At 33.4% G+C, this 15,258-nt stretch overlaps 1 protein-coding gene across 1 annotated transcript in view; it reads right to left on the minus strand.

Moving 5' to 3' along the window:
• COL24A1 (collagen type XXIV alpha 1 chain) overlaps positions 1-15,258 on the minus strand; it is a 384,669-nt gene that overhangs the window by 334,559 nt on the left and 34,852 nt on the right. The window contains exon 6 of the mRNA XM_055339781.1: positions 14,299-14,352. Within this exon, the coding sequence (XP_055195756.1) occupies positions 14,299-14,352 (54 nt within the window). The remainder of the gene's footprint in view (positions 1-14,298; positions 14,353-15,258) is intronic.

Here is a 15,258-nt window from a genome sequence, read left to right on the forward strand (position 1 = left end):
ACATGTATACAGAGTCCCAGAAGGAAAGGAGAGAAGGAAACAGGAAAAGGTTTTTGAAAAAATAATGGCCAAAAATATCCCAGATTCGTTACAAAAAGACCAGCACTTACAGACCCAAGACATTTGGTGAACTCCAAATAAGAAATATCTACAGGAAATTACCCCTATGTACATTATAGTCAAACTGCTAATGGCCAAAGAAAAATATCTCAAAAGCAGTCTATGAAAAATGACAGATTACAATGAGGGAAATAACAATGTGACTAATGACTAACTTCTTATCAGAAATAGTGGAGATCACAAGAACCATATAAGCATCTTTAAAGTGCTAAAAGAAAAACACTCTCAATCAAGATTTTTATACTCTATGAAAATATACTTCAAAAAACAGACAAAATAAATTTCAGGTAAATAAAAACCAAGAGAATCCATCACTAGCAGAATTTCACCCCAAGAAATATTGAAGGAACTTCTTTTAGCAAAAGGAAAGTGATACAAACTAGAAATTCAGATCTATAGAAACAAATGAAGAGCCCTGGAAATGAAAATAAATGACTCCCTTATTTGTTTCTTCTCTTAATTTCTTTAAAGACTGATGACTTAATACAAAAATTACTACATGGTACTTCAGAGTTTATAATGATATAGATGGAAAATAAATGACAATAAAACACAAAGGATAAGAACAACATGTAATATAATCATAATGTCATAAGGGTCTTATGATTTAAATGAACTACCACCATATTAACTCTAGTAAGTTAGAATGAGTTAAGGATGCATATTGTAAACTCTAGAGCAACCTTAAAATCAATCAATCAGAGATATAGCTGAAATGCCAATAGAGAAATTATATGGAATGCTAAAAAATATTTTATTAACCCAAAAGAAGGCAGAAAAGGAGGAATAAGGAACAAAAAACATATGGGATAAATGGAAAAGAAATGACAGTGTAGGCTGAGACCTAATCATATCAATAATTACACAAATATAAATGGAGTTAACATTCCAATTAGAAATCAGAGATAATCAGACCAGATATCTGTATTGTCTATAAGATCTAATATGTACTGTCTATAAGAGATATGTTTTAAATGTAGAAAGATAAAGGACAAGAAAAATAAATACCAGGCAAACAATAATCATAAAAAAGCTGATGTGGCTATTACTATCAGACATACTAGACTTCAAGAAAAGGAGTACTAGGGCAGCCTGGGTGGCTCAGTGGTTTAGCGCCACCTTCAGCCCAGGGCATGATCCTGGAGACCCGGGATCGAGTCCCACATCAGGCTCCCTGCATGGAGCCTGCTTCTCTCTGCCTGTGTCTCTGCCTGTCTCTCTGTGTGTCTCTCATGAATAAATAAAAATCTTTAAAAAAAAAGAAAAAGGGTATTACTGGAGATAAGGAGAAACATTTGATAATAATAAAAAGGATCAGTTCATTAAAAAAGACACAACAATCTTTAAACATGTATGCACAACACAGAGCTGCAAAATAAATGGAACAAATACTGACTAAATACTTCCTAAACATTAAATAGAGAAACAAATCCAAATAACAGTTGGCTACTTTAACACACCTCTTTCAATAATTAATGGAACAACTAAATTTTAAAAAAACCAGTAAGGATGTAGAAAAATTTGATCACTAAACCAGTCCCACAAGAAATGTTCAAGGAGACTCTCTGAGTGGAGAGGAAAGACCACAAATAAGAGTATTAAAATAAGCATATCTGCATAAGACGTTATATACAAACCTAATAATAAAAACAAACTGAAGATCAATAATAGATATGCAAAGTATAGGGAGAAAGGAATCCAAGTATATTACTAAAGAAAATGAGCAAACCATGAAAGAGAGCCAGTTGAGAAAGGATCAGAGAGAAAAACTACAAAAACAACCACTAAAAAAGCAACAAAATAGCAATAAATATGAATCTATCAATAACTACCTTAAATGGGAATGGACCAAATGCTCCAATCAAAAGATATAGGATAACAAAATAGATTAAAAAGACCCATCTATATATTATCTACAGGAGACTCCTTTCATCTCCAAAGACAGCAGAACTTTGAAACTGAGAGGATGGAGAAACATTAATCATGCAAATGCATGTCAAAAAAATTATACCAATATAATGGTATATTGGTATAAGTACCAATACTTATATTAGACAAAATAGACTTTAAAACAGATTGTAACAAGAGACAAAGACACTATATACTCATAAAGGGAATAATCCATTAAGATATAATAATTGTAAATATGCACCCAACATGGAAGCACCCAAACATATAAAAAGGTTAATAATAAACATAAAGAAACTAATCAATAGTAATACAATAATAGTAGGGACTTTAACACTACACTTACATCAATGGACAGATCATTCAAAGATAAAATCAACAAGGAAAGAGTGACTTTGAATGACACACTGGGTGAGATGGATTTAGCAGATATATCCAAAAAATTCCACCCTAAAACAACAGAATATACATTCTTTTCAAGTACACATGGAACATTCTCCAGAATAGATATTAGATTAGAAAACAAGCCTCAGCAAATTCAAAAAGATAGAAATCACACAATGCAACTTTTCTGACCACAGTATTATGAAACTAGAAATCACCATAAGAAAAAATACAGAGAGCACAAATATATAGGCTAAATAATATGCTACTAAACAATGAATAAGTCAACCAAGAAATTAAATAAAAAATTACATGGAAACAAATGAAAATTAAAATATACAGGTCTGAAATGTTTGAGATGTAGCAAAAGTGGTTCTAAGAGTGAAATTTAGGGACACCTGGGTGGCTCAGTGGTTGAGCGTTTGCCTTTGGCTCAGAGCGTGATTGTGGGGTTCAGATCAAGTCCCACATCAGGCTCCTAGCAGGGAGCCTGCTTCTTCCTCTGTCTGTGTCTCTGTCTCTCTGTGTGTCTATCATGAATAAATAAATAAAATCTTAAAAAAAAAGTGAAATTTATAGCCACACAAACCTACTCAAGAAACAAGAAAAATCTCAATTAACAACCTAACCTTACACCTCACAGAGCTAGAAAAAGAACTATGGACAAAAACAAAACCAACAAAAGTAGGGAAATAAAGATTAGAACAGACATAAATGATACAGAAACTAAAAAGATAATAGAACAGATCAATGAAATCAAGAACTGGTTCTTGGAAAAGATGAACAAAATTGATAAACCTCTAGACAGATAAAATAATAAAGAAAGAAAGAAAAGAAAGAAAGAAAACTAAAAATCACAAATGAGAGAGGAGAAACGATAGCCAACAGCACAGAAATACCAACAATTGTAAGAGAATATTATGAAAAAACTAAAGGCCAACAAATTAAACAACCTAGAAGAAATAGATAAGTTCCTAGGAACATATAGCCTAGCAAAACTTCCCAAAAGGAGAAATAGAAAATTTGAACAGGCCAATTACCAGCAATGACATTGAATCAATAATCAAAAAACTCCTAACAAAAAAAGTCCAGAACAGACAGCTTTACAGGCAAATACTACCAAACATTTAAAGAAGAGTTAATACCTATTCTCAAACTATTCAAAAAAAATAGAAGGGTAAATAAAACTTACAAATTCATTCCATGAGCCCAGCATTACTTGGATACCAAAATCAGATTAAGAAATCACAAATAGGGATCCCTGGGTGGCGCAGCGGTTTGGCGCCTGCCTTTGGCCCAGGGCACGATCCTGGAGACCCGGGATCGAATCCCACATCGGGCTCCCGGTGCATGGATGGAGCCTGCTTCTCCCTCTGCCTGTGTCTCTGCCTCTCTCTCTCTCTCTGTGACTATCATAAATAAATAAATTGAAAAAAAAATTTAAAAAAAAAGAAATCACCAATAAATAAATAAATAAACAGAGAAATACATGCCAATATCTCTGATGAACATAGATGCAAAAATCCTCAACAAAATATTAGTAAACCAAATCCAATAAAACATTTTAAAAATTGCCACAACGAAGTGGGATTTATTCCCAAGATGCAAAGGTAGTTCAATATTTGCAAACCAATCAACGTGATTCATCACATCAACAAGAGACAAGAGAAGAGTATATGATCATTTCAATAGATGCAGAAAAAGTATTTGATAAAGTATAACATCCATTCAGATTAAAAACCCTTAACAAAGTAGGTTTAGAAGGAACATACCTTAACACAAGAAAGGTATGTTTGGAAAACCTACAGCAAACATACTCAATGGGGAAACACTGACAGCTTTTCCCCTAGAATCAGGAATAAGACAAGGATGTCCACTCCCATCACTTTTATTCAATATAGTACTGGAAATCTTAGACATAGCAATCAAACAAAAAAAATAGAAAAGGTATAATTGGTAAGGAAGAAGTAAAACCTTCATTATTTACAGATGACAAGATACTATACATGTAAAACCTAATGACACCAACAAAAAACTACTAGAACTGATAATTCAGTAAAGTTGCAGGATACAAAATCAATGAAAAAAAAAACCTGTTGCATTTCTATATACTAATAGTGAAGCAGCAGAAAGAAAGTAGGGAATCAATCCTATTTACAATTATAACAAAAATAATAAAATACTTAGGAATAAACTTAGAGAGGTGAAAGACCTGTATTCTGAAAACTATAAAACACTGATGAAAGAAATTGAAGTTGATACAAATGGAAAGACATTCCATGCACATAGATTGAAAGAACAAATATTAAGATGTCTGTACTACCTATCTATATAGACTTAATGCAATCACTATCAAACACCAAATGTACTTTTTACAGAACTAAAACAAGCACTCCTAAAATTTGTATGGGGCCACAAAAGACTAAACTAAAGTAACCTTGAAAAAGAAAAACAAAACTGGAGGTATCACAATTCTAGGTCTCGTATTATATTACAAATCTGTAGTAATCAAAAGAGTATGGTATTGACACAAAAATAGACATATAGATCAACAGAAGAGAACAGAAACCCCAGAAATAAACCCACAATTCTTAGTCAAATAATCTTCAACAAGTCAGAAAAGAATATTCAATGGGAAAATGTCTCTTCACCAAATGCTACTGGAAAATTGGACAGCAAAAAAGAATGAAACTGACAACTTCCTTATACCATACACAAAAATAAAATCAAAATGGATTAAAGAGCTAAATATGAGACTTGAAACCATAAAAATTCTAGAAAAGAGCACAGGCAGTAATTTCTCTGACATCAGCCATAGCAGTATTTTTCTAGATATGTTCCCTGAGACAAAGGAAACAAAAGTAAAATTGCACTATCGAGACTACATCCAAAGGAAAGTCTTCTGCACAGCAAAGGAAACAATCAACAAAACTAAACAATAGCCTACTGAATGGGAGAAGATATTTGCAAATGACATAATCTGATAAATGGTTAATATCCAAAATATACGAATTTAAAAACTCAACATTCAGAAACCAAATAACCCAATTAAAAAATGGGCAAAAGACATGAACAGAAATTTCTCCAAAGCAGACATATAGATGGCTAACACATGAAAAGATGCTCAACATCACTCATCATCAGGAAAAGGCAAATCAAAACTACAATGAGATTTCATCTCTCACCTGTCAAAACAGCTAAAATTGAAAACACAAGTAAGTGTTAGCAAGGAAGTGGAGAAAAAAGAACCCTCACACACTATTGGGAACACAAACTGGTACGGCCACTCTGGAAAACAGTATGGAGGCTCCTCAAAAAGTTAAAAATAAAACTACTCTATGATCCAGTAATTACACTGTAACACATTTACACCCAAAACACAGAAACATTAATTCAAAAAGATATATGCACTCTGATGTTTACCGAAGCATTATTTACAATAGCCAAATTATGGAGGCAACCCAAGTGTCCATTGATAGATGAATAGATTAAGATGTAGTGTGTTTCTATGTGTGTGTATATATATTATATAATGGAATATTATTCAGTCATAAAATAGAATGAAATCTTGCCATTTGCAACAACGTGGATGGAGGTATAGCGCTAAACAAAATAAGTCAGTCAGAGAAAGACAAATACCATATCATCCCACTCATATGTGGAATTTAAGGATGAAAACAAACGAGTAACAGAAAAAAAGAAAAGAGAAACAAAGCAAGAATTAGAACAAACTGATAGCTACCAATGGGAGGTAGGTAGGAGGATTAAAGAGAGAAATTAAAGAGTGCATTTCTCATGATGAGCACTATGTAATACATAGTATTGTATATTATATAACATATTACTATATATTAATATATAGTATTGTGTAATACAATTTTATAAGTAATATGTAGAATTATTGAATATACAGAATCATTATATTATGCACTTGAAATTAATATAATACTGTTTGTTAACTATGCTGGAATTAAAATTAGAAGTTTAATAAACAGGGATCCCTGGGTGGCGCAGCGGTTTGGAGCCTGCCTTTGGCCCAGGGCGCGATCCTGGAGACCCGGGATCGAATCCCACGTCGGGCTCCCAGTGCATGGAGCCTGCTTCTCCCTCTGCCTATGTCTCTGCCTCTCTCTCTCTCTCTCTCTCTCTCTCTCTCTCTCTGTGACTATCATAAAAAAAAAAGAAGTTTAATAAACAAACAAAAAATACATAAATCTTTTAAAGTACACATGGAACATTCATCAAGATAGACCACTTGTTGGTCATCAAACTGCCTCAATACATTTTAAAATATTGGACTCTTCCATTGAGCACTCTCTAACCACAATGGAACTAAATAAGAAACTAATAACATTAAGATAACTAGAAAAACTTTTAAGAGATGGAAATTAAACAAAACAATATATTCTAAATGATCCATGAGTCAAAGAAACATACATTTCAATCTGAATGATATGAAAATGCAACATATCAAATTTTTGTGGGATGAAATTTTATCAGTCCTTAGAGGAAAATTTATAGCTCTAAAATGCTTATATTAGAAGAGAGATTTAAAAAATGAAATACTAAATAATTCATAGGGGGAAAAAAAGCCAAAAGTTACCTCTTTGAAAATATTAATGGAAATGAATTCTTGATTTCTGCCCAGACAAAAACAAAACAAAATAAGCTCAACAAACAAATAAAAACCTGACATTATGTACCTCCTCATTCTAATAGACAATAGCTCCCACAATACCAGTATTCCACTGCTTAAGACATAGATTATCTTTGACTCTGCTCTCTTATGCCACATATGTAATTCATCAGCAAATCACACTGACTGTACCTCAAAATGTGTATGATCACTTCACACCACCTGCACTGTTTACACTGTACCCCAGGCCATCATCACCAAAGACGTGGATTTGGGTAGACCAGTGAAGTAGTCTCCAAACTGGTGTCCCTATTTCCACCTTTTCCCTATCCTACTCTATTCTCCACATGAAACCAGAACCATCCTCCTACAAAATAAATTGGATGATAACATTTATCTACCTAGGGTTTTTTGTGAGCTTATTGGTGGGCTGTTTTAATCTGATTAACCCTCCATGTGCCTGTCACCCATTGGGTTTTTGTCACCTACCTATTGCATGGGAAAGGGTGGAGGGCTCCTTCCAGGGTAGTGTAAAATCCTTTTAAGGTTGGTTTCCTGAGGAGATGGGGAGGTGGGGGTACTTTCCCTGCCTGCCTTTCTTGTGCCTATCCTTCATTAATGTCAGCAAAAAAGACAATGTGCACTTAGACATTAACCTGATAGGTAGGCAGATACACGACCAACGCCCTGATTGGCTCAACTCAGCACACCCTGATTGCCTAAGACAGTTCTGCTAAAGAGCTCATAAAAACCTCTAAACTTAGAAACTCTCAGGGCAACTCTCTCGGGTCCCCTCCCTCTCCTTCCCTCTCCGGGAGCTTTGTACTATTGCTCAATAAACTTTGCTTTGCTGGCCACCACTCTTTGTCTGGTCTACTTCTCTATCCTCAAAGCAACTGTGACCCAAGAACAGCTGGCACTAAAGGTGAGAAATCTGCATCACGAGGTCCTACATAATCTGGCTCTGGCTATTTCTCTGACCTATCTTCTAGGATTTATCTCAAAGACTGTCAAGCAGCCTCCTGCCTCAAGGCCTTTGGATTTACTGGATTATTTTTGTAGTTTTTCAACCCTTTCCTCATCAGGATTGCAAAAATGGTCATTTTAAATTCTAACATGCTTTCCTCATTTCCTAGCTTTCTCTATAAAGAGAAACTACCCTTCATCAAGTATTCGGTTGTCCTGAGGTTACATTCTATAAAAAAGCAAGATAATTTTAGAAGAAAACTTTTATTCTTTCCCCTTACTTTTTCTTCTATTTATCATTTTTTCAAAATAATGATATATTGTGGCATAATAAAAATATATATTTAGTCTTTGTTCCTGGGTTCTGGCACAGAGCTCCTAAAACCCTTGGAATTTCCTGAGTCATACAAGTGTCTTTTGTTATTCATAACAATACCCTTGGACCACATCTGAGCTTATGCTAATGAGGTGACTCAGGGTGGTGCCCATAGATAGCTTCAGGATGGGGGCTAGTCACCAGAAAGGCAAACAAGTGGCTAGAGGGTGGGAATTTAGGAGCAGGAGGTAGGGTGAGAGATTGAGCCACACAAATTTTTGAACAAAGAGATTCCAAGAGCTTCCAGGTTGGTGAACAGAACACACTGATGTGCCAGGGAAGTGGCATGGAAGAGGGCATGGAAGTTCTAAGCCCCCCACCTTCCATACCTTGCCCCATATGCATCTCTTCCATTTAGCTCTTCTTGAGTTGTATTCTTTATAATAAACTGGGAAACTTGAAACTGGAAAACTTGTTTTCCTGAGTTTGTGAGCTGTCCTAAGGCAGTACCAAACTTGGGGGAGTGGGAGTTTGTGGGAACCCCTGAATTGGTTGTCAGCCAGACAGAAATATGAGTAGTCTGGACAACTCCTCTGTGGCTGGCATCTCAAGTGCAGACTGTCCTGAGGGACTGAGCCCTTAAATCTGTGGGTCTGACACTAACTCAGAGTTGAACACGCAGTTGGTGTGAGAGGATTTGATAATTTCAGAGATGTAATTACTTAGCATTCTCTAAAGGTGACCAGTGAAAGTTTGTCTGTCTGTATTTAGCATCATTATAACTCATGTATTTAGAGATACTTGATGTGATTCAATCCACTGAACTTATTATCCTTAATTATGTTCAAACCACATCGCTCTTTGGCTGGTAGAAGTCTTTCAAATTGGCCCTGGAATCCTTCTTGACATGACTCTAATTGTCTTTGATACCCAGAAGGAAACACTTTTAATACATTTAAGTCATATTTTAGCTGAAATCACAAGCACAGAATCAAAGGAAAGGATCATGTTATTTTGTCTTGTCCTTTAGAAGATGGTCCCTGTGTTGACCAGAATAACAGAGGTAACGTAGTCTTCAGCATTTTAACATACTTTATATTTTCAAAATGCTGGACTGAACATTTTTCATAGCAATTTGATTCAGCAAAAATTCTTAAAATGGGTCAGCATCTATGCTCAATACATTTATTTATTCACATATAAGGAAAATGGGACTTCTAGTTTAGAAGACATGGGGACATAGGGTCAAAACCAAGAATAGAAATAGCACTAAGATTATTCTCTGGGATTCAATATTATTGTTAATAACATTTGATTTAATATCACTAATGGGACATTGTTATTGCAGTTTGTTAAGGTTAGATGATTTATATAACTGGATTAAGCATGGATTTTTTGTTTTATTGGCAAAGATTTTTTTATCTAATTTAATTTTAAAGCATTTTTTATTTGAGTATAGTTGACACACAATGTTACATTAGTTTCAGATGTACAGTATGATTCAACATCTTTATACATCATGCCATGATTACCACAAGTGTAACTACCATCTGTCACCATACAATGTTATTATAATATCACTAACTGTATTCCCTATGTTGTGCCTTTTATTCACATGACTTATTCATTCAATTACTGGAAGCCTGTATCTCCTACTCCCCTTCACCTATTTTGCCCATCTCCCTTCCCTTTGGCAACCATCAGTTTGTTCTCTGTATTTATTTGTCTAATTCTGCTTTTCGTTTACTCTTTTTATTTTTTTTTAAGATTCCACATGTGAGTGAAATCATATGGTATTTGTCTTTCTCAATAACTGGATTAAATTTGAAGGAACTATTGGCCTTGACTAAAGTAATATAAACTGTGAATGTTTATGGGAAGGTTTTAAGTTTCCTTTAAGAAGTGTTTTTGGGAAAGAAACTATCTTTACCACAAATAGATTGCCTGGACTAGAATTATAAATATATGGTAGTCTGAAGATATAGACTCTGCATTCATGACTCATATTTAAAGATCTACTGCATAATTAATCATATGTTTAATTAATAGTAATAAAAATATCCATCAGCCTGCAAATAAAGTTCATTAAATATAGGAATATGATAAACTGTGAACCCAGATGGCATTTGCTGACAAGAAAAAAAAAAGCTATTCTCTCTAGTAAATAAGACGTGGAATTTACTTTCTTGTAATTCTTTTAGAAGGACATTATGTCTACCATTAGTTTCTTGATTTCAGCTAATGATTTTAGTTAATGAGCTCAATAGTCTTCAATTGGCATCATATTAGTCTTACTTATGCTGAAAAAAATGGTGATGTAGCCACTAAAATTTCATGTGGCACTTCATCCTATTATTTAACAAATTAACATAGTTCTCAGGACTAGAGATCAGTTTCACTCTTCATGCAGTTTATCTTCATATGTTGTTGTAAGTATCCACAGAATAAGCTAGAACGTTGGAATAGACATGTTTTGTTACCATTGCTAAATGAATTCAGTCTTTAAATTCCATTAGGTTATCCCACCCCACCCTTCCTCCTTCAGATCGAATTTTATAAATTAATTACTATTTTGAGAGATAACCTGGTATTAGGAAGAGAGCAAGACAGATTAAACTCCGATTATAATTCTACCAGTTATAAATTGTTACTTTAGTTAAGTACTTAGCTCTCTATGTTTGTTTTCTTCTGTGCAAAGCAGAAGGTAATAAACCCTACTCTGAATAGTGCTCTTAATTGAAATGAATCTGAATGAGATACCAGATATAAAATTATTATCAGATATTAGAACCTTAATAAGTATTAGTCCTCCATCCCTTATGATATCAGTGCCTTGTTACTAATATTAACTCAGTTTTTTGGTTCAGTTTTACATTTACTCAATAGTACCCAACACATACTGGGCACTGGGTTAGAGACAAATGCAAAAATGAGTAAGTTCTGGCCCTTGCATGCAAACAACTAAGAGTCTATTAAACCAACACATAAGTGAGAACTCATTTTATCTGAAGAGAGATGAGAACTGCCCAGATCACTTTACATTTCCTGTCCTTTATGATAAATACTAATTTTATTGTAAAAGCAAAACAGAAAACAAAATGGATTAGTTTTACATCAATCTAGAATATTTTAGCAAAATAAGCTTTATTCTTATAATTTTTTCAATCACCTTATACATAGAACATATTTATACACTGTCTTAAGGTATTTTCATTCATAAGATTCATATAAGATTTTTGTTTTATTTACCAAATAAGAAGAGTGGTATTTTTAGCAAGTCACGTTTCTAATTTGCCTAGTTGCCTCGTAAGTAGCTCCTTCAAGAAAAGAAAAACATTTCTTAAGTGTCACCTATATATAAGCATTACCAGATGCTTTATGTGCTTTAAATCATTTAACTTATATAAGGTACCTTTCTGTTCTAACGATTTTTATAAAGTGCATTAATCCAAATATGTTTGTATAGAGAGTTCATTATGCATTGCATTTTCTATTTCAGTTAAATCTTTTTAAACTGCAATTACCTTAATTTGCTCTTTCCATAGATTCAGGTAACCTTTTGAAGTAGATTATTTCTTTTGCAAGAAACAAGATGACTTTTTATATAATTTTCTTAGAAACCAACAATTCTACCTCGGCTATTCTTGCTAAATAATAACTGAGAAAAAACATTTGGGATTGCCTTTATACTTTAAAATTTCTTAATTAGAAGAAATCTTTATTCCCTAAAGGAAAATAAATCCTATGATTATATGTCAAAATTTATTGTCAAGACAGCATGCTCCACATTTTTTGCATTATCCTGAAAAAAAATTATAGGAGGACTATAAAGTTTGACTGTTCTATTGATCTTGGTTAATCTAAAATGCATGGTAAATATCTAGGAAAATTTTTAATAAAACCACACCCTACAAGTTTATTGGATGCATTTAAGATACAGTGGTAATTTTTAACATCTGTCACAAATAAAACCTAGGAATAATTTTAATCAAGGAGGTGAAAGACTTGTATTCTGAAAACTATAAGACATGAACAAAAGAAATTGAAGACACAAATAAATGTAAGATATTCTGTGCTAATGGAATGAAAGAATTAATATTATTAAAATGTCCATATTACCCAAGCAATCTACAGACTCAATGCAATCACTACCAAAATTCCAATGGCACACTTCACAAAGATAGAACAAATAATCCTCAAATTTGTATGTAACCAAAGCAATCTTAGGAGGACAACAAAGCTGGAAGCATTATGCTCCCTGATTTTAAACTATATTATAAAGCTATAATAATGAAAACAATATGTTACTCACATAAAAAGAGTCACATTGATCAATGGAACAGAATAAGGAGCCCAGAAATAAATCCATTTATATACAGCTGATTAACTTACAAAAGTTAATCAAAAGGCAAAAATATACAATGGGGAAAGGACAGATTCTTTAATAAATGGTGTTGGGAAAACTGAACAGCGATATGCAAAAGAATGAAATTAGACTATTCTCTTATACTATACACAAAATAAACTCAAAATGAATTAAAGACTTTAAGACCTGAAACCATAAAACTCCAAGGAGAAAACATAGGCAGTAAGCTCCTTGACGTCATTCTTGGCAATGCTATTTTTAGATCTGACTCCAAAAGTGAAGGCAACAAAAGCAAAAATAAACAAGTGTGAATATATCAATTGAAAAGATTCAGCAAAGAAAATCATCATAAAAATGAAAAAGCAACCTACTGAATTAGAGAAAATATTTCCAAATTATATATCCATATTCAACAGTTCAACATCAAAACAAAACAATACAATTGATTAAAAAATGGCAGAAGAGCTGATTAGGCATTTATTCTAAGAAGATATACAGATGGCAAACAGGCACATGAAAAACTACTCAGTATCACTAGTCATTAGGGAAATGGAAATCAAGACCACAATGACTTACCACTTCATACCTGTTGGAATAGCTATTATCAAAAAGACAAAAAAAACTAGTGTTGTTGAAGACATGGTGAACAGGGAACCCACACTCACTGTTGGAAGGAATGTAAATTGGTATAGCTACTGTGGAAAACAGTATGGAGTTTTGTCAAAAAAATTTTTTTAAAACTTCCAGTTATAAGATAAATGAGTTAATAAGGAGATAAAAAATACAAGACAGGGAATATAGACAATAATAGAAAATAAAAAGTGAATAGAGCTACCATATGATCGATCCAACAAATCAAAAAAAAAAAAACTACTAATTCATCAAGATATATGCACCCCTGTGCTGTGGTTCATTGCAGCATTATTTACAATAGCCAAGATATGAAAAGAAATGTCCATCAATGAATGAATGGATAAAGATGTGGTATAAATACACACACACATGCACAATAGAATACTGCTGAGCCATATAAAATGAAATCTTGCTATTTCTGACAACATGGATGGACCTCAAGGGCATTATGCTAAGTGAAATAAGCCAGAAAGAGGAAGACAAATGTATATGTAGCAAACATATCATACATACGTATGATCTTACTTACATGTGGAATCTAAAAAGCAAAACAGGTGAACAAATAAAACAAAATTTATGCATTCAGAGAACAGAGTGGTGGTTATGGGAGCCTCTAAAGGAAGGGGTACACACTTCCAGTTGTGAAATAAATAGGTCATGGCGATGTGAAGTGTGGCATGGTGATTACAGTCAATGGTACTGCATGCATATTTGAAGGTTGCCAGGAAAGTGGATCATGAAACAAATTTTCATCATAAGAGAAAAAATTTTGTAACTTTTTATGATGATACATGGTGGCTGGACTTATTGTGGTGATCGTTTTTAGTATGTACAAGTGTCAAATCATTGTGTTATATCCTTGAAATAGTTTTAATGTTTATGTTCATTATATCTCAATTTAAAAAAAAATTAAGGACCTTCTTTAATAATGTCAGGAAAATAATGTGATACTCACTAGTCATCACTCACCTTTGGACCTGGCAATCCAGGTAACCCAGGATTTCCATGTGGCCCCGGTATGCCCTGCAAATAGTAAAAATGTCATATCACTCTTAGAACAGATCTAGATACAAATAACAGGTAGTATTTGTTGTAACATTCAAACAAATATCACACAGCATAATTTCATTAAAATGAATGCTATCTTTTTTTTCATAAAATTATATATCTTTTCCTAGATGTTGGATATTTCACTCTTGGAAAAGAAAGTTACGCTAATTATTAAAAAGGACTAGATTTTCTGTATTTTGATTCAAAACACTACCTTGAGATGCTTACCTCTTTTAGTTTTCACCCCTATCTCCAGCCATGTTGCATAGTGCTACTTCTAAAAGCTGTGCAGAATAAGAAGTCTAAAAATAACAAAGTGCAAATGTTTAATCTTCTGTCAACATGCCTTAACCCTTTCTGCACTTGGGTTTTTGCTTATGCCATTATATATGCCTTAAAGACTTACTTTATTTCACTTTGCCCCCCTACTACTGCCCAAATCATTCTTCAAGTGTCAACTAAGATCCCACCTCATTTTTAAATCCTAGCTACACCATCATAAAGTGGTTTCTCTTTCCTACTAACTTCCATAGAAATTCCTACATGTAAAGTTCATTTGCAATTAATTGTTTGTTGCTTTAGGATATTTCTTACACTGTTCTAACCTGTTATTTAAATATTTTATTGCTATTTTAACTCTCTTACGATATGTGCCATTTAGTGCTAAGATTGAAATTTTTTTGAAAAGGGATCGTTTTTCATATCACCAGGATAGCACTTGGAACATATGAGATACCCAGTAAATATCTGTCAATAACTGCTTTATTTACCAATTATTCATAGATTAACTGTTTTAATGCTTTCTGTTTCTTATTACTGATCCTCATAACAATCCTGCAAGGTGGTTATTTTAACTCCCATTTACAAATGAAGAAACTT

Source organism: Nyctereutes procyonoides, unplaced genomic scaffold (assembly GCF_905146905.1).
Source record: "Nyctereutes procyonoides isolate TBG_1078 unplaced genomic scaffold, NYPRO_anot_genome, whole genome shotgun sequence".
Taxonomy (NCBI): domain Eukaryota; kingdom Metazoa; phylum Chordata; class Mammalia; order Carnivora; family Canidae; genus Nyctereutes; species Nyctereutes procyonoides.